Genomic DNA, 22,794 nt, shown 5'->3' with positions numbered 1-22,794 from the left:
GGGACATAACTGTATTTTTACATATGGGAATGGGAATATTAAGAGTAATGTACAGGAAGATTGCATTGAAATTTGTTTTCAGATACTAAAGTTTTAACTGGACTTGGCAAATATGAAGAATCTACATACGGATATGCATTTGAACCAATTTACTGTGGTTTCATCAATATTCAAGGATATCAATTTTTGTGGATAAAGTGAAAATCACAGTTTCAAGGATACGTAAATTCGTGGCCAATGACCATATCAATACAAAATGTTAATAAAAATCGCCTTTCAATGAACATTTAACTCGTGGATCAACTAAACAACGAAATCCACGAAAATTGATATTCAACGAATATTGATGAAACCACAGTAGTTGACCTTGACCTAATACAAAGCCCTGACCTTATGCTATGACCCCAACATTTTGTTTAAAATTGAATTTGAGATATTAGGTCAAAATCTATTATTAGTTCAGATGTCTTCAATTTGAGTTGTTATGGGCATGATGCTGTGCCACCATTTACCGTATGTGATCTTCATTCATCCCGCACATCAATACAATATGAAATAAAAACAGAGGCTTTATTTCTATCAAAAACAAATTTTTATTTCAGGAATCAACAAAACAAAGGGTATATTTGTAACATACCCATCATTATCAACAATATAATATAAAGGATTTTACTTAACAATGCAATCATCTATATAAAAAGTATTTATTAACAACTGTGCCAAATTAAGGATCAATGAATAGAATGATACACTGATCATCTAGTTTCATTAAAAAAAATGTTGGCATACAAATAAGATACAAGTACATATACATTACAAATAGTATTGTAACATTGTAACAAAAATAAACTTTAACAAACTTAACAACAGATGCATGCATGTAACACTAATTTGTAGGGTTTTTAAATATTTTTTTTTTTGGGGGGGGGGAGGGGGTGGAGACCATGTGAATAAATGCATTCATTTATAAAATGAAATGCAGTTCCCTGTGCAAAGGTAATTCTATTAACAGTAATTAAATTGCTTAAAATCTTAATACAGTTCCAGACAAAGAATTCATTAAATGTTTATCTTATAAACTCAAATTTCTTAACTCAATGGATTTGATACATAAAACGGATTGTAGACAATGCTTTAGTGAAATTCACTGCCAGTAGGACCTGCCTACCTTAAAGTTTAACATTAAATATTTTTGCAGTAACTAATATGATTTCACAATAGGACTGGTAAAGCCACATACAAATGGTGTATGCTGGGTGGGTTTTGTAGTGTTCAATGTTCAAATACTCATTAAGGAATAATAATGGTTGGCAAAAGATCAAACAGTATGGGGGCAGTGATAACACTAGCATTATATTCTTTTGGAAGACTATAACAACCGCTAACATGAAAAAAGATCTAATGAACAAAAGGGTTTCCTTTGGCTGAATAACTTATTACAAAAATATTACAAGCTAGTGTGCTTTTTCTTCTTTCAAGTTTCTTGCTTGTGATTTGCTGCGAGAGAAATCTTCAGAATTTGGATCACTACTGAAATTTTATGTGACAAAATATATCTTACGATCAGCGTGCTATTTCAAATCCAGAATTCAGAATCCAACTGTATTCTAATCAAAGCACACTTGTCTACTTATTTTGTGACTAAATGTAACAAACCTACAGATTATATCTTTGATTTTGGGAAAAATGTCATGTATTAAATTTGGCACAATTTGTAAATATATATCTATATATATAAATCTATAAACATATGTAAAAGTTTTGATTTGGCTGCATATATATTTTATATACATGTATATACCAGGTAGATATTTAATGTACCACAATTAGATTAAAATTAACTATTAGTTAAGTAATATGGCATGTAATTAAATGAAATAAACTTTGCTCTGTACAAAAAACTATGCTTTAAGTATCCATATCCATGAATTACATGATAATATTTGATAGCATCAGCTCTGATAAAGCCTTGCTGTGCTATATATATGATTAGTATATATATTGTATGTGACATGGGATACCCTATTGTTGGGGTATTCAGCCTCACTTTCAGTATCAGTTATTTCAGTAACAAACCCTTCTTCTTCCTCTCTCTCCCCCTCGCTCTCTTCCGCCTGGGGGTCAGAGTGATAGCTACCATTACTGAAAGACCCCTGGTCACTGTTCTCCGAAAAGTCTGTAGACTCGGAATGCTCTCTGGCCCTAGCCGATGGTGGCATCCCCAAACAGGAACTTAACATTGGCATTGATAATAATCGCTGACGAACTCCTTCCGTGACTTTCTGACGAATGTCACGTTCCCAGTTTCTGCGTATATTTTCATTTTCTGTTTTCAGTTTATCCACTTCTTGCTGAAGGCGATTCACTTCTAGGGATCCCTGATCCAGCTCACAGTTTTTGGACTTCACCAACCGAGCACAGAGAACTTTGGCGTCCTTGATTTCCTTCTCTTTCTTGTCACAAAAGTCTTTCAGAATGTCTTTGAAATGTCGGGTTTCACAGCCATTGAAAACATCACGACAATCTTCAAGGGTTACCATGAATCCGTTCATACCTTCCATTAGTTTTTGATGCCCCTTTGGATATGCCTGTTTGTGACATGAACCATAGAGAACAGGGTAACCCCTCTTGAATAAAATTTCACCAAGAGGGTCAAGTTGGTTGCTTGTATGAGTTTTGGAATTGCGCTCACTCTGTTCTTCCCTGGAACGATAGAAACGCACTTTTTTGCTGAGTTTTTTCACAATGAAGTTGTTTCTGTTTTCTAATAAGAGGGCTTCTGTCAACACTTGCAGTGGTTGTCCTTTGTTTTGTAGAATCTGTATCAGCTTTTTGATCTTTTGTGAGCTTGCTCCATGAATCTTAGATAAAATGTATGAAGATTATTTATTAAAAATGATATAACATACTGGTAATTGGATTCATATACCGGTAGATAACATATTTAGTTCTGTTGGTATGTTTTTCTTACATTAATATTGCAAATTAGTAACCTAATAGTTTATCACATTTGCAAATTTAAGATTCGTAGAAAAAAATTTAATCATAAAATTAATATTAAATTATAAACCTGCAGCCATCACAAATAATGAACTAAAACCCAACATTATACTTACAGAGAGATCATGTTTTTCAGATTTGTTGATTTTATTTTGCTGCAGAAGATGTCGCAAAATCCGATCGGTGATGACCATGTGACTTTGCAGGTCCTGTCGCAGATTATGTAACGCCTGTTTCTCTGGGGAATCCATCTTCCTCAAAACACTGCTTCTGTCGTACAGAATCAAAATAATTAGTGTTTATACACGCAGTGACTGTCATAGAATTCCTGTTACAGACACATTCAAATACAAACTGATCATTCTAAAGCTCATGTTCCAGTAACACAAACTTTAACAGTTTGGGAATTAACCTTGAAACAAAGAAAGAGACGATAACCCACTGCCAAGAAATGATTCATTTAGGTCTTTGAATTTAAAGAGACAGTTGTCCACCACCAGAACTGTGTGGGTCTACTTATATTCTAATCAATATGTCTTCAAGACTTCTATTGATCTGAAGGTTTGAGATATCGTATCTCTAGAAAGCTTATAAATTCATTTAAAACCACCGGGCCCATTTTATTTTTGTGGTGTTAAAGCTTTCCTCATTTTTTTTTCTATTCTAAAAGGGTACGTGTGTTTTGTAACAGTGTAAACATTACACCGAGTCTTTGATTTTGACAAATTTTCCATGTAGAATGGAAATCTTGGGGTTTGAAGAAAATCATTAACTGTTGGTTATTTTTCAGCTTGATCTGATATTTTTTAGAAAGTAAATTTGTATAATTTACATCCATCTCAAAATTTACATGATGAATTCAAAAGTTTTATGAATAATTTTCCTCCTTTTTAATTGTCTTCATCCATGTTTTATTAATTGCATTATAATATTTTATACCGTAATAGATTTAAGACAGAAAGAAATTAAGAACATCAGATACATGTATACAATTAAATGTTTATTACATAACTCACATTTTTATTTGATTATCCCAATTACCTAAAGTTTGACCATGCATGCAATATGGTTTGAAATTTGAAAGCCCAACAAGATGCCTCTTGATCTTGGTCCACAACGAAAAAGGATGTTTGTTTGTATAAATAACCGATTATCACATGGGAAGTTGAAAATATGGTATATAGGTCCAGAATTTTCAGAGAAAATGTAGAACTCCATAAGCTTAATTCATGCAGTCATAAATATGCCATTTGTTCTGATACATGTATAGGCTGGGCCCAGTTCCCCCCACCCGGAAGGAATTCTATCACTTCAAATTATACCTTTAGGCCTGCATGAGTATATGAAACCTGTTTACTATCAAGTTAAATTACTATCTTTCTGGAAGGTTTTAGCATAAACCTAACTGAATATAAAATACACACTTTACAGAATTATACAGATCCAGGAGAACAGATATAATTTTCAGATTAATTTTAAAATTGATTTGGGTACAGTGTGCTGATTTGATTTGAACATATTTTATTATGCAAAATAATATTTACATAATAGGATTGGGCAGCAGGCAAAGCCTATTTAAGCCTTCTCCACTAGGTACAAGGTAGTCATATGTATAAAATACAAGAATTGTGGAGTTAAATGATACAATTAAGAATACATGATTTTTTTGTGTAGCAAAGTGAACAAAAGAAAAAAAGAGGGGAAAAAAAAGATAAAATTGACAAAACCGGTTATAACAAAAGTAGAACAGAATTATCAAGTTTTGTCAATAAGGTTACAGCATATATATATAAATATAGGTATATGCATAATTTTGTTTACATTTTCAGTATATGTGTTAATTACATTATTTTCTTTACACAAATCTTCTGGATTTTTTAATGTATTCATGTACAAGCTTGAACAATTTAACATTTTCATCATATGAAACATCATTATCTCCAAACAGTAATAGATCTAAGGTAATTGGTTTTTGGAGATTTAACATAGATATTTGATGAAAGAAACAATTTCTTTCATCATTATATTTTGGGCACTCAAAGAAAAAATGATTTGCATTTTCAGTATGAAAACCACAGTAATCACAAACAGAATTTTCTCGAATAAAATCACAAAATAAGTCAGCATTTAAACTGCTAGCATTATTTCTTAGTTGACAATGTATAATGTTTTCCCTCCGATTCCCTAAATTAAAAAGTTTTGTTGGAGTCTTAAAAAAATATTTCTTAATAGCATTTGAAAAGCAAGCCAACTTTGGAAGACTTCTAATAGCTAGTGGAAGATCATTCCATAGCTTAACTGTAGATGGTATGAAACTTTTTAAATAAGATGTTGTTCTGGCTTGAGGGATAGTGTAAGTAGATTCATCATGATTTCTTAAAGGATATGGGGTTATAGGTGGAATACATGGTTCTAAAAGATTTTCAAGGTAAGTAGGTACCATGTGGTTTACCATCTTATAAAACAAAATTAACTTGTGCACTTTTCTTCTTTCTGATAACATATCCCATCCCAATTCATAATACAACTTTGTTCTAGAGGAATTGATTCTTAAGCCTGTGATAATTCTAGCTGCTGTGATTTGAACATCTTCTAAAAGATCTGATTCCCTGTCATTGCAGTTGTCCCAAATAACATCGCCATATTCTAAAACAGGTCGGATAAAGGACAGATATATTTTTATTAATGCATCGCGACAAAGTGTGTGTTTGAGCATACGCAACATGTTTAATCTACTACAAGCCTTTTCATATATGCCTTGTATATGTAATTTCCAGTTTGCATCAGACTGGAAATTAAGTCCTAAATGAACATGATTATTTTGTATTGTAATATCAGGACCATTATTACCAAATTTAATAGTAGGATGAGGAATATTTTTCCGAGTAAAGTTTAAGTTTATAGTTTTTTTAGGATTAAAATCAACCATCCATTTTTTGGACCATTTATCTAACTTGTCGAGATCCTTTGTTAGAGAATCTGCTGCTTCCATAATATCCTGATCAACAATAACATAGAGTGATGTGTCATCAGCAAATAGTCGAACATTATTGGACAAGTCAGAGGCAATATCATTAATGTACAATAGGAATAAGAATGGCCCTAACACTGATCCTTGTGGGACACCAGAGTTAGTAGGACCCAATGAAGATGTAAAACCATCTAAGACTACCTTTTGTTTTCTATTCCATAGATAATTTTTTACCCAGTTAATAATTTGACTTGAAATGCCATACTGTTTTAATTTAAGAATGATACCCTCATGCCAAACCCTATCAAAAGCTTTGGATATATCACAAAATATGAACCTTATGTCTTTGCCTTTGTCTAAATTGGAAACAATGGTGTTGTAGATTTCAACCAGCTGATTAGTGGTTGAGTCTCCACTTTGGAAACCTGATTGATATTTGTACAAAATGTTATTTTCAAGAATGAAGTTATTGAGATGCTTGACTATAATTTTTTCTAATAACTTACATATAACAGATGTAACTGATATGGGTCTATAGTTATTTACATCATCAGGAGTACCCTTATTTTTAAAAACAGGAGTAACCATTGCGATTTTCCATATGTGGGGAAGTACACCATTACTTAGTGACATATTGAATAGTTTAGCCAAAGGTTTGCAAATAACATGTGCAACCTGTTTTAAAATTCTTGGTGTTATGGAGTCAGGACCTGATGGCTTAGATATATTGATAGCTTGTAATTGATCCAATACTTCATTGTCAGTAATATAGTGAGTGTTCATGTGATGTAAAGGTGGGTCTGGTACATTGTGTGCTAAGTTTTGGGACACAGATATGGTAGAAATATTTGTAAAGAAATTGTTAAATGCATTAGCTTTGTCTATGGGATGAAATAATGTCTGACCATTGACTTTCAATGGAGGTGATGGTTTGTGTTTGTTGTTTAATTTACAAAGTGATTTAACTATTCGCCACCATTTACCAGGAGGAATTGACTTATTAATTTGGTCTGAAATTTTTTTATTATATTGTGTGCTGATTAATAGACATGATTATAATATCAATGGGTTATTTTGGCAAATATTTTTAACCATTGTTAGAGAAGATATGAGTGAGTTAATTGTATTCAATGTTTCATATTGTAATTAATTAGCAATATTTATATTAGTAAATATTTTTTAAACAGTCAGTTCAAGGAAAAAATTATTTAAAACGTGTAGAAAAGAAATTTTCTCCTGTAAAAATTTATTGATCAAGAACATAGTATATACTAGTCTAAGATTGACTTACCATGGAGTTGGGAAGAATGATGTATCAAAATAGCTGCCTTTGATATTTGGTTTTGCTACGTACTGTATGATATATTTTAAGTTTTCCTAATAAGAGGCTTGGATTAAAGTGTTATAAGCCCCCTGCTTTAGAAATGCTAGTTCCCACTTGCAAAACACCTGTAAATTAATCTCATTGACGTCACGAGACCTTGTGATAGAGTAATAGATGTATTCAAAGGTGGTATACTATTTGAACATGGCATTTTGAAAATCTGACGATTTAAATTAAGCAACGCTGATGTTTTATTGATATCGAAACTGTCCCTGATCTCAGATCTTTTTTATGGTGTTGAATTGTTAAATTTGGGGAATTTTCCTATTCATTTATTGAAGTTTTTCTGAAATTTGTTCATGACTTCTTTATATATTTAAATAATAATGCAGGAATATTATAATAGAGGGTAATAACAATAAGAATACCTGAAATAGTTGAATGCATTTAATCAATTTTTTAAAGTTGATAACATTGATTATGAAAAAAAGCAACACTAATTGTGAATCATTAGCACTTTCATTTCATATGTTCAGACATTTTTGATTAAATACATACTAATGTGATATATTGTGTAATATCCTTCACACCCCCTACCCCTAAATCAACCAAAAAACAAAATAAAGTGAAAGAGGTAAAATTGAAAAAAAAAACAACTTAATTTATGGTTTATTGAAAACCATCTGATTAATTATTAAATAAAAAAGAGTATTTCAATCATTCAGTCAAAATCATATCTGCAATAATGTAGTACTCTCCCAATTTTTTTTTTTTGGGGGGGGGGGGGGGTAAACATCAGATACAAAAAATTGGAGAGAGCTACATCATTGCAGCTAAAAATCATATTGTACAGGACCTGCATAACAAAATCCCACTTTGTAATAATTTAACAATTTGTATTTTAATGTGAAGAAATTTAAACAGAGTCTGATAGTAATTTTAAGTGTCTCATGTATGATCATGATCTAAACCATATTTGATCCATAAAACTTGATACAGTACATTAAATTAACTGCATCTTGGGTTTTCTTATTTGTTCAATTGATATCCATTAATGTATTCAATGCAACTATCTAGACCAACTTATGTATATTTCACCACATGCTTCGCTATGCATGGGGCCTAAACTGAATCTGTTTTTGTATAAATTATAGGTATTATTTGGAAATCCTCCATTTTAGTATGATTTGACATTGGTATGCAGAATTTAGTTTGTATTATTTTTAATTAGTGAAATTTCATTGGTCAGAACATATGTAAGTACACTCTGAAGGAGGAAGAAAATAAATGTTTCTTGGAAGTGTAATTTTATCTCATGGAAAAAATGTATCTATAAAGAACGTTTACATCATAGTCTAATTTTTAGGACCATGCCATGCATTAAGATCGTATTTGTTTACATTGGAATCCATTTGATTGCATGTCTGTACATCCAACATTCTTGCTCTTTATACCATCCTCTTTATATTTCATTTCACAAATCCTCCATGAGTCTACTCTGCTATGTTTTTTGCAAATATGAAACTTAAAACAGATTGTGTTGAAAAAAAAGCATTTATTAAAAAATGCCAAAAGTATTGAAAAATATTATTATACAATGGTCACACTTGCTAGATGAAAATTAAACAGCATTTGCTACCAATAAAAAAATAACAAATCACCCTTGTCTTCTTTGGCATATATCACAAAATAATGGATATGAAAGCATATACAACATATAATTGACTAGAAATGGCAAGAAAGATGGGGCTATTTGTGTGTAAAAAATGCCACAAACTTGCCCATAGCTATTAAGATTATGGGCAAGTGCCCCATCCAGTTATGTTTTCAATCAAAGACAATAAGACAGAGTACAAATTTTGACTTAAGTCTAAAATTGCTTAATGATCCTGGAGCCTGATGTTTTCAGGTTTGGCACAAGTTGCTCCTGACCTCAGGTATTTAATGACCCTGTCCTGGGGTCAATAATTGATGGTCAAGGTCACATCATTATGAACATGGCAAGCATAAAAGAGAAAAAAAAACCATCCACTGAGAATGTTACTCCAATGGTCAGTTCTGCATGGTAAACACTGCTAAAATTGAAATGTTTGGTGTTTTGGGTTTTTTTTTTTAATATAACTGATTTAATCAGATAACTGAATTTATACTCACAAACTTTTCATAAAGTAGCTGCTAGAACACAAACTGTTCCAGGCCAGTTTATGTACTGCTAATTGTCAATTTGGTACCAATGCAGCTTATTTCCTATGATTCAATTTTTTTTTTTTAAATAATGTATAACAAGTACATAAATTATTACAAAATGTTTTCTTTATTAAAGTGAAATTATTACAAAATGTTTTCTTTATTAAAGTAATGTTTTAAAAAAAAAAAGAGGTATGTTATATCTGCATTCAAATTGTGACCCAGACAAAAATAAAATCGTGCATAATTTATTATTGCTATATAGCTGGGATATTCTTCTTGATTCCTTTAATTGTTTCATCTGTGATATTGTTATGACTCTGCGTAAATTTCAGATTCACATGTTGTTCAGTTTTACTGTTTACCAATTAATATTTACATTTACTTTCTTTCCCCCTATCAAATTGCATTGATTTAATTGAGTGATATTTACGCATAACACAGAAGATCCAATCACCAGTTCTGGTGCATATGGATACAGTCTTCCTTTAGTATTTCTCGAAGAACATGACTGACTCTCCTCGCGACTTCATAAAGCCAGATCACGACCTGATACTATACTTACGCTGATTAATATTTCATTTATGTAAACACATTTTATTAGTAAAATGAATTCAATTGATTAATTTCTTAGTAAACCAAAAGTAAATTTATCAAATTACAAAATGAAAAATAAAATTCTCTTATAAGTTATCAAATCTCTGTTCACTATTTTTGTCAGCATGATTAAGCTGTTCCAATGGCTTTTCCGTTAATTGCACATTGCTCGTTGAATAAGGAAGAGATTTTAAAAAATAAATCATGTTTTTAGAAAGAGAATAAATGTTAAAAAACGTAAATATAAGCATTGAATCATTATTTTTTTAAAGATGTGGTATCATTATATACTGCAACGGGGTGTGGAAACAAATTTTCATAACGCGGTAGCATGATTCAGCTGTTCCAATGGCTTTTCCGTTAATTGCACATTGCTCGTTGAATAAGGAAGAGATTTTTAAAAATAAATCATGTTTTTAGAAAGAGAATAAATGTTTAAAAACGTAAATATAAGCATTGAATCATTATTTTTTTAAAGATGTGGTATCATTACTGCAACAGGGTGTGGAAACAAATTTTCATAACGCGGTAGCGTGCGTTATTCATTTTGTATGCACACACCGTTGCAGTTATGAGACCACATCTTTCAAAAAATAATGATTCAATGCTTAAATATATACCTTTTTTTTTTCTTCATTAAATTAGCTCCGAGATTGTGGAATTTGACTTCAGAAGAAAGAGATATCAAATTGTAAAAAGTGAATCGGAATTCAGTGTCAAACTAATAAAAAGCTCCATAATATCAGACTTATCTTTAGACATGCAATTTTTAAAGGGCTTCTTGCTTTTAACAAGTTATCGATTGATCATTTGCATGCAGATACACACTGTAGTCAAATTGTTTAACCCTTTAAACCTTTTTTTCCCTCATTTTTTAACTGTCCAATTAAATTGTCAAATAATGAAGCATCAATTCATAAACAATTTTTATTTCTTCATTTTAGATATATCGCTCTTTTCGTTGTATATTAAAAACATTTTTAAGTGTTTGACAAATTTCTTGAATAGCTCAATTCAGGCGATCTTATCAGTTCAAGAATTTCCCTGGATAACCATAAAATAAAAATGAAAGATTAGAGTAAAGCTTTAAGGGCTGCTCATAATGCTTGTAGTATTCAAGGGGCTGATTTGAACAGGATATTTGATTTGGAACTTTGTACATGTAGTATTTACTGAGGTCTTAATAGACCTTATATCTATGTCAATTCCCCAGGGGGCCCAATTTTGAACCTCCTCTGAGTTGAGATATGTAAGTTAAAATTCTCTGGCACTGGTTTTTCAGAATAGGGGGGAGTTTTTCAAATATGGTTATATAATTAAATTTGTCTTGTATTTGTATTGTAAGGTATCCCTGTTCTCAGGTTTACACAAACACACATTCATATGTAATTTACCTAATATGGTAAAATTTAAGTCATTCCTTTGCAATAATTCTCATCTATTTCTTAAATTATCTTTAAAAAAATCCAAGGGTGTCAGTTTTAAGTACGATCTGTAGTTTCTGAATTATGTGGGCACATGCAATGATCACGTGTCTTAATTTGAACACCCACCATTGTCACCTTAACTGACATCTTGATTATGAAAGAAGTTGAGACAAGTTATATTTTAGATCCACACATTTTTTCCAGAATATGTAAACATTTATACCAGTAGTTATAATGATTTTTGTGGGAATTTAAAGAAAAGAAGAAGGCATATCCAATAAACTACTTCGCTAAGATTACCTAAAAATGGGAGGAGGGGGGGGGCATATGAAAGTCTGAAAATGCAGAATTTGGCTCCATTTCTTGCTCTTAGTTCCTCTTAGTATTTCATAAACTCTGGTGCTTTACTTGAGGTTTGAGTTCTCTATAATTTTCCTTTGAGCATTGATCAGATGTTAAAATAATTTTTCCATTTGGGCACTGAACAAAATGACTTTCTGTAATAATGGACACTGAACAATAAGGACTTGAAATGTTTTTGATATATGAGCACTGCAAAGTACAAATGTCTTGTATTCATGCACATTTGTCAGCTCTAATAACTGTATAAAGCTGAAATTATGAATAAAAATCAAAGTACTGAAAGTACTGACACGAGTTGATGCTTCAGAAATCAGACATTTATTGCCCCTTTTCTACTCTCAATAAGCAGAACTTGACATAAATGATAAATAAAGTATATAGGTATCTTATTATAGTAGGCAACAACATATCAAAGATAAAAAATCCTGAATCGTGAAAGATCATTTTTGGGAGTTGATTTAATCAACTCTCCTATACAGTTTCTCGGTCAAACCGAAAGTGAAACAGTGTTTGGACCTAAGCACAAATCAATACACCGCCGACAACATATAGGGCCAAAAAAAAAAAAAATTCATGTTTCCTGTCACCTGACCAAAAAAATTAGGGTAGGTAGGTAGGAAAAAAATTTTATTTTTAAAAAATATTTTAATTTTAAAAACTAAGAATGTGTGTTATAATGAGAAAAAAGTATGTTCACAGTGCAAAGTATGTTAATGATGATTCAAAATTTCCAAAGGTCTATGTATTATTATGCATGTAATGTATAGAAAACAACCTGCATCGAAAAAAAAAAATTAAATCAAAAATAAAAACTAATTATATTTGCAAAATATAATCTACATGTGTATGAAAGTATTTATCCTTTTCTGGATAAATATTTCTGTTTTGTTTAAGCTTAATGTCAATATCAAATCAGTGTCTGTACTTTCGTGTATTTGGGGTATTAGTCCAACTCTTTGACCCACTTACTATCGTACGTTATTATGTAGAGGATCCGTTTAATTTTCAAGATAATATAGACAGCAGTTTTATGATAATTTTAACATTTATTGCAGTTATTAACTAATAACATGTTATTAACTAACTGTTATATATCAGGATTCAAAGTAATAAACATCGTTTTTGTAATTTCCAATGCACAGTATGTTGCATCACCCGTATTTATAAACCCTGAAAATAAGATAGTTGCAAGTTATACTATAACCGCAAGGTTAATTTATGCAGTAAAAATGTCTGTATATTAGTTTACTATCATTATTTTGCCAGTGAGGTCAGTTTACACGATTGTGAATTTAGAAGACCGGGCACTTTCACTTCTCTTTTTGAGGAAATTCTGGCGAAGTTACCGATCACCATCATGATCACAAAAAAAACTTTTAGGGTCGGAGGGTAAAAGATAGGGTCGGTCGGGCGACAGGAAACAGGAATAATTTTTTTTTTGGCCTAGTTCTAATCGATAAATTCGATGTAATGAGTTATTAAGCATTGTTTTTCAAGGAAACTCATTTATAGATTCCTTGTAAAAAGTCAGATTTTAAATGGTACGGATAATTTAGATATTTTTTGAAGTCGTACATTTTATGTTTTCCTACGCTAGAGTTCAATATAGCCAGACGCTCGGCTGTCTCCGTAAATCTCCGACAAGCAGAGAGTCTCTCTTGCTTGTCGGAGATTGACGGAGATAGCTAAGAGTCTGGTTGAACGAGACCATAGAGCAATTTTGCTTGGGTCCATACAATTTCTCATAACTATTTCGATTACTGATACATAGTTTGATATGATAATTCTTTGAATATTACACAACATGATTCATATTGGGTTTTCACACAATTCCTGTGTGAGAATTCATATTAAAAAATGTGCGTAATTCACATACTTATAGTGAACAACATGCCATGCAAATACAAATACATATAGTGAACAACTTGCCATGCAAAATAACATATCGTTGATTTATTATAAATAATAATCGATGAAATCAACTCCCGTCAGTACTTCAGTACTTTGATTTAAATAAGTAATTATATAGAGGAGCATATCTAAATATTCTTTAAATTGACTTCGACTGAACATTTTAAATTTCATTTTTCCTTTTTCAATGTTCAGAATGGTTATTTTTGGTATTTTTAATGTCTTGCCAAAATTTAAAAGTCATATATTGAGTTAGAAGCACGATAAAGAGTTTTTATTTCTTTGTTTTGTAAACAAAACCCGAGTATTGTTATTGTTTACATATGTGTTTTGTTTGTATATGAATTTCCGTCAAATGTTGCTGTCTTCTGTTGATAATATTATTATTATATAGACTGATCTTGCCATCTTGTACATTTGAGGGTCAAAATGTAAACATATATTGAACTGGTTTGTTTTTTCCCAAAACTGACTAAAAAGGCAATAAATATGAGTTTTACTTATTACAAAAACAGGAAAACAGTACAACACCTTTTTTAAAGCTGCATTATCCGATTTTATATCAAATTTTGTGTACGCTTTTAAACGATGGTTATGCTAAGTATGTGTATAATAACAGACATTGCGGTAGTTTTCCCGGTCAATTAAGCCATATTTCAATGAAAAAAATATATAGTTTTTTTAACAAAACAAACGTCATAAAAAGGATATCGCGTTATTTCGCCTCATATTAAAATTGCCCCTGAAGTCGAGGCGGGGATGATTGTATTACGACTTTGACATCGAGTGTTAATGTGAGTTGTGGCAAAACAAAAATAAGATAATTGGTTTGTATGGATAATAATTAGACCATGTAGCTTTAATGTGTGCAACATAAACAATGACTCAACTTCATACTGCACATGAATCCAATCTTATTTGTCAATATATATGATACACCGTAACATGATCAGTATGAATCATTTACTGAGCCAAAGAATACAAGGAATGTGGAGATATTAATGGTATATTTAATCCATTTATTTTACTTGTTACAGTCATTGGACACAACATGCTCCTAGCAGTATTATTATATTTCACTACCTCATTTCTAATATATTGCCATTATCAGTATTTATTCAAGTCTGTTTTCTTACATTTATAAATAAATCTAGTAATTTTACACTAAGATGTACTTGCTTAAATCAAAGTACACACGAAAGTAAATAAACCTTTAAATCAGGATCTACTTTAAAAAAAGTAGCTTTAAACAGGTGGTTTGTATTGTTATGACGATCAATACAAATGTTAAGTTCATTCAATCGGCCACCTTTAACTAATGTTATATATATCTTTCTCATAATTAATTTTATATAGTTACCTTCTATACCGATACCTTATTATTAGGTAGAGCGTACGTAACTATACATTTTGTATTATGAAAAAATACAACGTCTGTGCCTGTGATTTATCGTATCTATTTTCAATGAAAGCAAACCGTCAATATGATCAAATGATGGTCTCTTTTTCTGTCATTCCTCAACTTATTATACTTCTTCTCAGAACCTTGTTCATTTTAACATTACATTTCAAACCATTTTTACAAACTACATGGACACAAGATTTTAAAGGGTTTTATAAATCACATGCACGTGACGTTTTAAACTTTTCTCTTTAGAATTCTTTCTTTAGAGAATTTTTTTTTTAAAAACGTCAGGTACCTGTGTTATATCCAAACAATAAAATGCTTTCTTTTGTGATTCATGTGGGATATGGAGGTGGCGACATAGCAGAAAAATACATTATCCGCGTTACGGGTTATGTAAATTTTTTCTCCATTGAGCGCTACCTTCATATCCCACATGAATCATCAAAGAGGCATTTTATTGTTTTTATTTACATCTTCTTAACAAATTAATAAATTGATTGTAAAAAGTAAGTAAAATTCACAAAATTACTGTTCATGTACATCAGTACGTTAGCTAAAAGAAACACCAAAATCGTCTCCATGATTATATTCCGTGCAGTCCGTGATTTATCTTAGGTTAAACATTGCTGCATAATTTGACCAATCGATAAACGGGGCTTAAATTGTAGATTTCAGTCTTGTTGTTTTTATCATATAGCATTTAAAGTTATTCTACATTGCTATATAACTATAATATACTAATATAAAATTCAAATAATTACACCAAAAAGCAAAAAAAAAAATAAAAAATGACAAAATTCTACTCATGTCCAAATTGCACACAATTAACTACAAACTGCCATTCTATAGCCTGGGGTAAAATAGTTTGCCTCTGTTTATCAAACCGATTTGTAAAAAAAAACATCATGTGTATGATACTATTTCTTAGGTAGCAAGGGACAGTTTCGAATAAAGTACCCGGTCAATATTTTTGTAAAATTGAGAGTTGCTGTACTTGAAGGCTTATGAGTACTGTTGCTAAAATTCATGAAATGATTTTTACTGATTATCAATAGTTAGAGGGGTGTCTCTTGTTGAAATTGATATGCAATATGTAGGCCCCTTATGTTAGGTACATGAGAATCAGAAGTAAAATGCGAAACCTGCGGCTATGACTGTCGTGCTGACTTTACACAGTGAAATTGCAAGTTACAGACGGGAGGTAAAATAACACGAAAAGTAGTTGGATGGGACATTGAAAACTATACACCGGTAAGTTTGTGACATGTGATAGTGCAACATGCACGCGGTACGGAAGGTCAACCCTCTGCAGGGAATTAGCTGGGGGTGGTCTAAAAAGCTGAAAAATCATGAAAAATTAGCAAAATATGAAAGGGTCAAAATCTCATAAAAACCAGTATGTAGAGAATTTTACAGGTTTTGATTAGTAATTTTCTTCAGAAATTGGTGATTGGCCTTATAAAGAGTGAATTAAAGGTATTTGTGCTGAATGGGAACTGAGGAAATTCTAGTTACAGAGTTCCGAAGACATGCATCCCTTGGCTACAATGAATTGTATCAAAAAAACTGTTCCCTGCCACCTTAATCAACGCTGCTCAAAACTATATATCGCACACAGTAACTACCACGATAATCTATTTATAATCTATGACGTATTTAAACAGGCGCGCAGTTCCCGATGTGCATGTTGCAGGGCCACACTGACCTTCAACTCGACGAAAGATCAAACCACATAGACCCCCCAGCTCTTGATTATTTTCAACTCTTGTGCTTCAACTCTTTGTTTTGTCACACTAAAATCATTTCACGTTTGATAAAGTGTAAGTAATGAAACGCATTCATGTTTTTGAATTTCAACTCTTGTGTAGGAAAACGTTAAACGTCCACCACTGAGCTGAGCTCATATGCATAAAAGCGATTACAGCGCGGGTAGGCAACAATAATGTATCTTTAGTATATGAAATGTGTTAGGAGATTTTCCTTGGACCTATATTCTTGTGCGGATAGATATCAATTAACAAAAACAAAATCATGATTTTCTGTTGATTAAAATACGTTGAAAAGAAAGTTTAGCTCCGGTAAATTAAAAGAAGTCATTCTTTCATGATTCATATCATTGCATTTTGATAATTGATATATTAATTAGTTTGACCATCAATACGAAAATGTGATTTAACCCAGTCATGGGAAACCCCTTTGCAGTGACTATACTGAGTTGATATACATCAACTCGTAAAAACAAGGAGACAAGATTTTGTAGATTTAAGATTAATTGATTGTTAATTTGTTATGAGAAGTCTGAAAGTTGCTTGGTCATAAAATAATAAAGTAAGTACATCCAGGCTCGAATATTGATTATTAAATTTCATACATTGCTGCATAAGGCATTTTTTATAAGCATTTACATGCCTACAATATTTTGCAGAAATTAACTTTTCGACATTTTAGTATACATTTGATAAAGAGCATTTCTGAATGTATCTATTTACATGCATATATGCATGACATTGAGTGATGTACTTGATTTAGCAGAGTTGGGTACATATACATGCTTTCCACCAAAAATCTTAAATGAATACACAATGAAATATAATCAATCTGCAATAATAATGGACAAAGCAGCATTCAGCACTGCATGCCTGTTTACAATGTGTCAAACCAGATCTACTGCACTCTCTGACATGTTTTTTGCTTATAGTTAGGAAATGGTTAAAGTACATATAATGTTGAAGGCATTCCACCACAGCAAGGTAACTCTAAAGAACAGGTGCAAGGTATTCAAGTTTTGTGGGTTCCAATTTTATAGGGAGGCATAATTGGATGTTTATCAGACTATGATATTGTCTTTCAGGGGCCAGATAGTATTCTTTGAGTAACTAATTAATTGTGTTGTTTTGTCTGACCAATATTGGGTTGTTATTGCACTTCTGTAAAACTTAACAATATTCGACATGGTCTTGTAAAGGGGACTAATCAGCCAATCAAAAGACTCTGAGCATAAACTATAGAAAATCATTAATTAACAAGAATAATTGCGATACTCATTGACCATGGTTTTAACTTTAACATGCCTAGTGTAGCAGAAAATGAAAGAGATCAATATGCTTTATTCTTATTCAAACACTATTTAAGTACACCTAATACCCATAGATGAGTCATCTCCATATGGAGATTTAAAATCACTAAATGGCTTACATTTATGATGGTTACCAAGACTAATTCCTTTGCATGTGCAATATTACAAGCAGGAACCCTGTGTCTCAACTGATTTTATTCAATAGATTGCATATTGTCAGATTTGGTCATGTAATAATCTTAAAAACTGAGCATGATACAGTTTCTCCTATTGAAATTAAGTTGGGTACCAATCCTTAAGTTCAAAGCTTTATTATTTGAGAAGTGGTTATAAATCTGATGCAATTTCTTCACTTGTGTTCTTTTATGAGTTCAAATATCCATTGTTGTGAGAGATATTAAACTCAATTGGTATCAGATATGCAAAAACTAAATCTAATGACTCATTGCATTTTTTTTTTTACCTGTAGAAAATGATATTTCTTCAATTTTTCTCTTAAACTGTCATTTTAAAGATGGATGCATTGGCTCTAATTTTATTTCCAGCCATCAGTGATACTGGAGGAATAAATATAGGTTTCAAAATTTAGAAATCACACAGCAGAATAGTTCATGGTATACAGGGACAAATTTCAGAGAGTATGGTAACTTACCGTAGTATTCAGAATGATCATAATTTGTAAACTTACATGATATTTAAAACTATTTAATAAAACTTTGATTTCTCAAAAATTAGATCTGTGTTCTTTCTTGAATTAATTGTCAGACTTAACATCATTGCAAAATAGTTTCAAAAGAAAAAAATGGTTAAGAGGTCAGATGTAGATTTCAAAGAAATCTTACTGATATATATAATGAAAATGTAGATTTTGTAACTTAATGTGCATGTGTTAGTTTCATTAAAATGATTTGTCCTCAATTTAGAGCTGGACATCAACAAAATATGGTGTTTGCAAATGTTAGTCTTACTATTGGCATTCATCCAAAGAAGTGAACTTTCCTATGTACCTAGGATATTTAACATACACTAGACTGGACTTCCAATTCCAATAGCTCCTTACCAGGTTAGAATCCTGTTAATCTACAGAGGCATTCTAATAGCAGGGTGGTCTCTTTATCCTCTGATATTCACTGAACTATTGGTTGTCCATGGTCAGTATTGACATTGGCTAGAAACCAAGTTCTTGGTCAGAATTTTTGGCAGGGAATCTTAAACCTTCTCTTAGTTCTCAAGAAATAGGAATTCCGTCAGGAAAGAAAAAAAGAATGAAAAGAGAATTTATTTTCAACAACTTTAATCATATAACAAAATAAATAACAAGTCTTTGTACAATAGAAAAGATATAACAATGCAGCAACTTTAAAGCTACTCTGTTAAAAAGTCTTAGATAAGACACTAATTTTGAAACACTTTGGCACTGCTGTACATGTGATTGTTGTAGATGTTATAGTTGTGGACAATCTTGGATCCTTTCTGAGTTGTTGTGCTTTGCCTCGGACCAGGAATTTCACTGTCGTGTTCACACTCAGAGTCATATTCACTTCCAGAATCAGAGTGTTCTATCGGCTCTGGGTTTCTCTCAAGGGATCGCTGACGTAATTTCTTGTCCAGCTTGTCCGCCTCCGTCTCCCTGTAGGGATCAGCGGGAGACAGGCGGGGAAGCATCAGAAGACGATCCACATTCTCCTGCACCTTGTTTTTGATTTCCATTCCCATTTTCTTGCGCATAGACTCGTTTTCCACTTTCAATTTTGTTAGTTCTTCTTGTAAGTCGGCAATGTGCTTCTTTTTGTCCTCCAGGTCACTGTTTTTGCTTTTCACGAGTTTGCTACACACAAGTTTAGCATTTTCAATTTCTTGCTGTTTCTTTTCTTTGTACTCAGCGATGATTTCTTGAAAACTCTGTCTCTCGCTGGATGGCTCCAAGCTCCCACGACACTTGGTCACATCCTCAACGAACTTGTTCAGGTCGTCAACAAGAGCCTGGTGGCTGGTTCCTGCACTGACTTTTCTAGATTGACCATAAATTGTCAGATATCCACGCGTGTACAGAACATCGGCCACATCATCAAGCTGACCGAAGTAAGAGGAAGTCTGGTTTTCTTGTGCTTGAAGACGCTTGCGGCAAAATCGAACCTTTTTCTTAAGTTTCTGAACAATGTAGTCATTTTTCACATCCAGGAGTAAAGCTTCTGTGAGTGTTTTCAAGGGTTCTCTTCGATTTTTCATGATCTGTAATATTCTTTTCACTCTTTGGCAGTTGGCTCCTTGTCTCTATAAAAAAATTAAGAAAATAGATGCAGATGTAAGGTTGATTAAAATTAACTTTGAACCATGGCAACAAAAGAAATTTACAATCAAACCATTAAACCACTAAAAAGGTGCTTGACTGAATGACACATACCGATAGTTCGTATTTTTCAGCCTTTGTGATTTTCTGGTTCTGTAGGAGATAGCTGAGCATTCTGTCACTGACCACTGCACAGTTCTGTAATTCCTCCTTTACAGTGTGTAAAGCTTGTCTTTCAGCGGGTTCCATTTTACTTTCAGTGCTCCTTACTCAAGATCCTGGTCAAAAATGAGCATTGGTTATCGTTAAATTTCTAAAAATTGACACAAAGCTTTTAAAGAATGCCAAGACATTTAAATGATCTAGTTCAAAGAGAGGTGCATTGGTTTTGGTTTAAGTGTTATATGACGTAAATCGGGTCAAAGGTGACATATGGAAATCTTTATTTTGGGAACATGCTTATCGTTGCTCAAACAGAAATCTTGGCATTGTTAAGTACAGTCTTTGCTTAGAAAGATAGGGTGCGCAACAATTATTCAAGCATAATGATAGATTTTGTGACACCATGTGATTTGACAAGATAATTTAATACGCATTATAAGCTATTTAATTCTTTTTTCTCTTCTGGAAAAATATTTAAAAACTTCCAAAAAACATTTTCCTATTTAGTTAATTATGTTTTTGAAGGTGGTGTCACTTGTTGTTCATTAAAAGGAAGCTGTAAAAAATGATACTTACGGTTATAATTACTGAACCCTTTACAGTCAGGTGCTAGTGAACCATTCAGTTGTCAACCGTCGTCTTGAGTGGGAAATCCCAACCTTTCGGGTACATTTGAAATGCTCGCTTTAATTGGAACTGTGTCAAATATTTCAGTCGTTCATTTATTCTTTGACGTCACTGGATCCATTGGATTCAAATGACCTGGCAGTTCGAAAAAGCTTTATCCCATGAGTTCGAGTGCGAAAGTATTTAAATCCACACCGTGTATTGGCCTGTATTATGGCAATTGGACGCTGTTTAACTCCCGTATCTGGAGTATCTATCAATAAACTCTTGGCCATGAGGAATATATGGCTGGGGTTAAATACATAAACAGCGATTTCCATTATTGACAGAAAGCTTTCTTTCAATTGTCTTGTCCCCCCCACATTCTGTATACCGGTATATGAGGGACAACTTTTCAACAGATTAGAATTTACCTGTGTTACTAAAGATAAATTTAAAGTGGTCTAGTACTGTGAAGAGTTTCAACATTTTAGACATTATGTTTGATCAACCTTGTTCAATGTGATATGTAATGCTATTTAATAATGATTTGGTTTTGTAAACTCTGTACTATAAGAGAATTGTGTATACAATTATTTAACAGAAAGGTAGCTGTTTATTTTTTTAACCCAAAAAGGTATAGTGCACTTGATATATGATTTTGCCTAAAATATAGCACTTTGGCAAACATCAGACATTTTTGATATTATACATTATTTAATTTAAATTTATTCAAAGAAATGAAAATACACCATTTTGATAAACTCTTAATTATCTTGCACAACATCATTAAAATATTCAGGTTTTGTGAGGGATATATAGGAAAATAGTTCGTATACGATAAAAAAAAAAATGGAAATTTGACTATTCTAACCACTCTACACCAACAAAATATGATTAAAATTATGTTCTTCAGGTATTATAGTACACATTTATATTGAATTAGTTTAGGTTAATGTGGTCTTCGTACTGAAAATTAGACAAATATTTCAATTAGTGTATTTTCTAATATATCATGTATATAGCCATATGTATTAAAAATAAATGTACCGAAAGTGTTACATGCTCTAGTGGTCTTTTAGATTTTTATGGTCGCTGGATCAAATGCACCAAGTAGTAAATATTTTTTTCACTAAATTGAAACATAAAAGAATAGAGAGATTAAGTTACATGTATCTAATCTTCTTGCCAATGGGTTTTTAAAAAAAAAATATCTTGTTTAATTCAGTCTGAGTCAATGAGCACACCCAATATAAAATAGCTAGATCTCTTCATTAACACTATACATGTACTCTATATACACTTACATCCATTGCATTTTGCTTGAACTAGCTTATCCTGGGTCCGAATATCAGCTGACATTTTACACAGAGTTTCCCAAATTTGTGACAAAATTGATCAGTTGTTACAAACACCATTTTAAAATCAGTATCTGGGTTTCAGAAATCATATTGCGACAGCTAGGTACCTGA

The 22,794-nt window shown here is 32.0% G+C and overlaps 3 protein-coding genes across 4 annotated transcripts in view; 1 reads left to right on the top strand and 2 right to left on the bottom strand.

Moving 5' to 3' along the window:
* The window catches only part of LOC105328942 (coiled-coil domain-containing protein 73), a 131,031-nt gene that overhangs the window by 2,860 nt on the left and 105,377 nt on the right, over positions 1-22,794 (top strand). The window lies entirely within an intron of this gene.
* On the bottom strand, positions 1,649-7,425 carry LOC105328918 (hypothetical protein). 2 transcript variants are annotated; one of them, XM_011429961.4, is made up of 3 exons: positions 7,263-7,425; positions 3,117-3,270; positions 1,649-2,861 (listed from the first exon to the last, which is right to left on the bottom strand). In XM_011429961.4, exons 2-3 carry the CDS (start codon positions 3,249-3,251, stop codon positions 1,953-1,955), a joined length of 1,044 nt encoding a protein of 347 aa, XP_011428263.3. In that variant the 5' UTR covers positions 3,252-3,270; positions 7,263-7,425; the 3' UTR covers positions 1,649-1,952. The 2 variants fall into 2 exon arrangements, with proteins under 2 accessions (XP_011428263.3, XP_034312356.2); XM_034456465.2 differs by having other exon boundaries at positions 3,117-3,267.
* On the bottom strand, positions 19,542-21,550 carry LOC105328919 (eukaryotic translation initiation factor 3 subunit A). Its single transcript, XM_011429964.4, has 3 exons — positions 21,293-21,550; positions 20,669-20,832; positions 19,542-20,538 (listed from the first exon to the last, which is right to left on the bottom strand). The coding sequence occupies exons 2-3, from the start codon at positions 20,801-20,803 to the stop codon at positions 19,660-19,662; spliced, it is 1,014 nt and encodes a 337-aa protein (XP_011428266.3). The 5' UTR covers positions 20,804-20,832; positions 21,293-21,550; the 3' UTR covers positions 19,542-19,659.

The sequence above is a fragment of the Magallana gigas genome, chromosome 5 (assembly GCF_963853765.1).
Source record: "Magallana gigas chromosome 5, xbMagGiga1.1, whole genome shotgun sequence".
Taxonomy (NCBI): Eukaryota; Metazoa; Mollusca; class Bivalvia; order Ostreida; family Ostreidae; genus Magallana; species Magallana gigas.
Note: the sequence above shows the minus strand (reverse complement) of the source record. Positions and strands in the feature narration are given on the sequence as shown.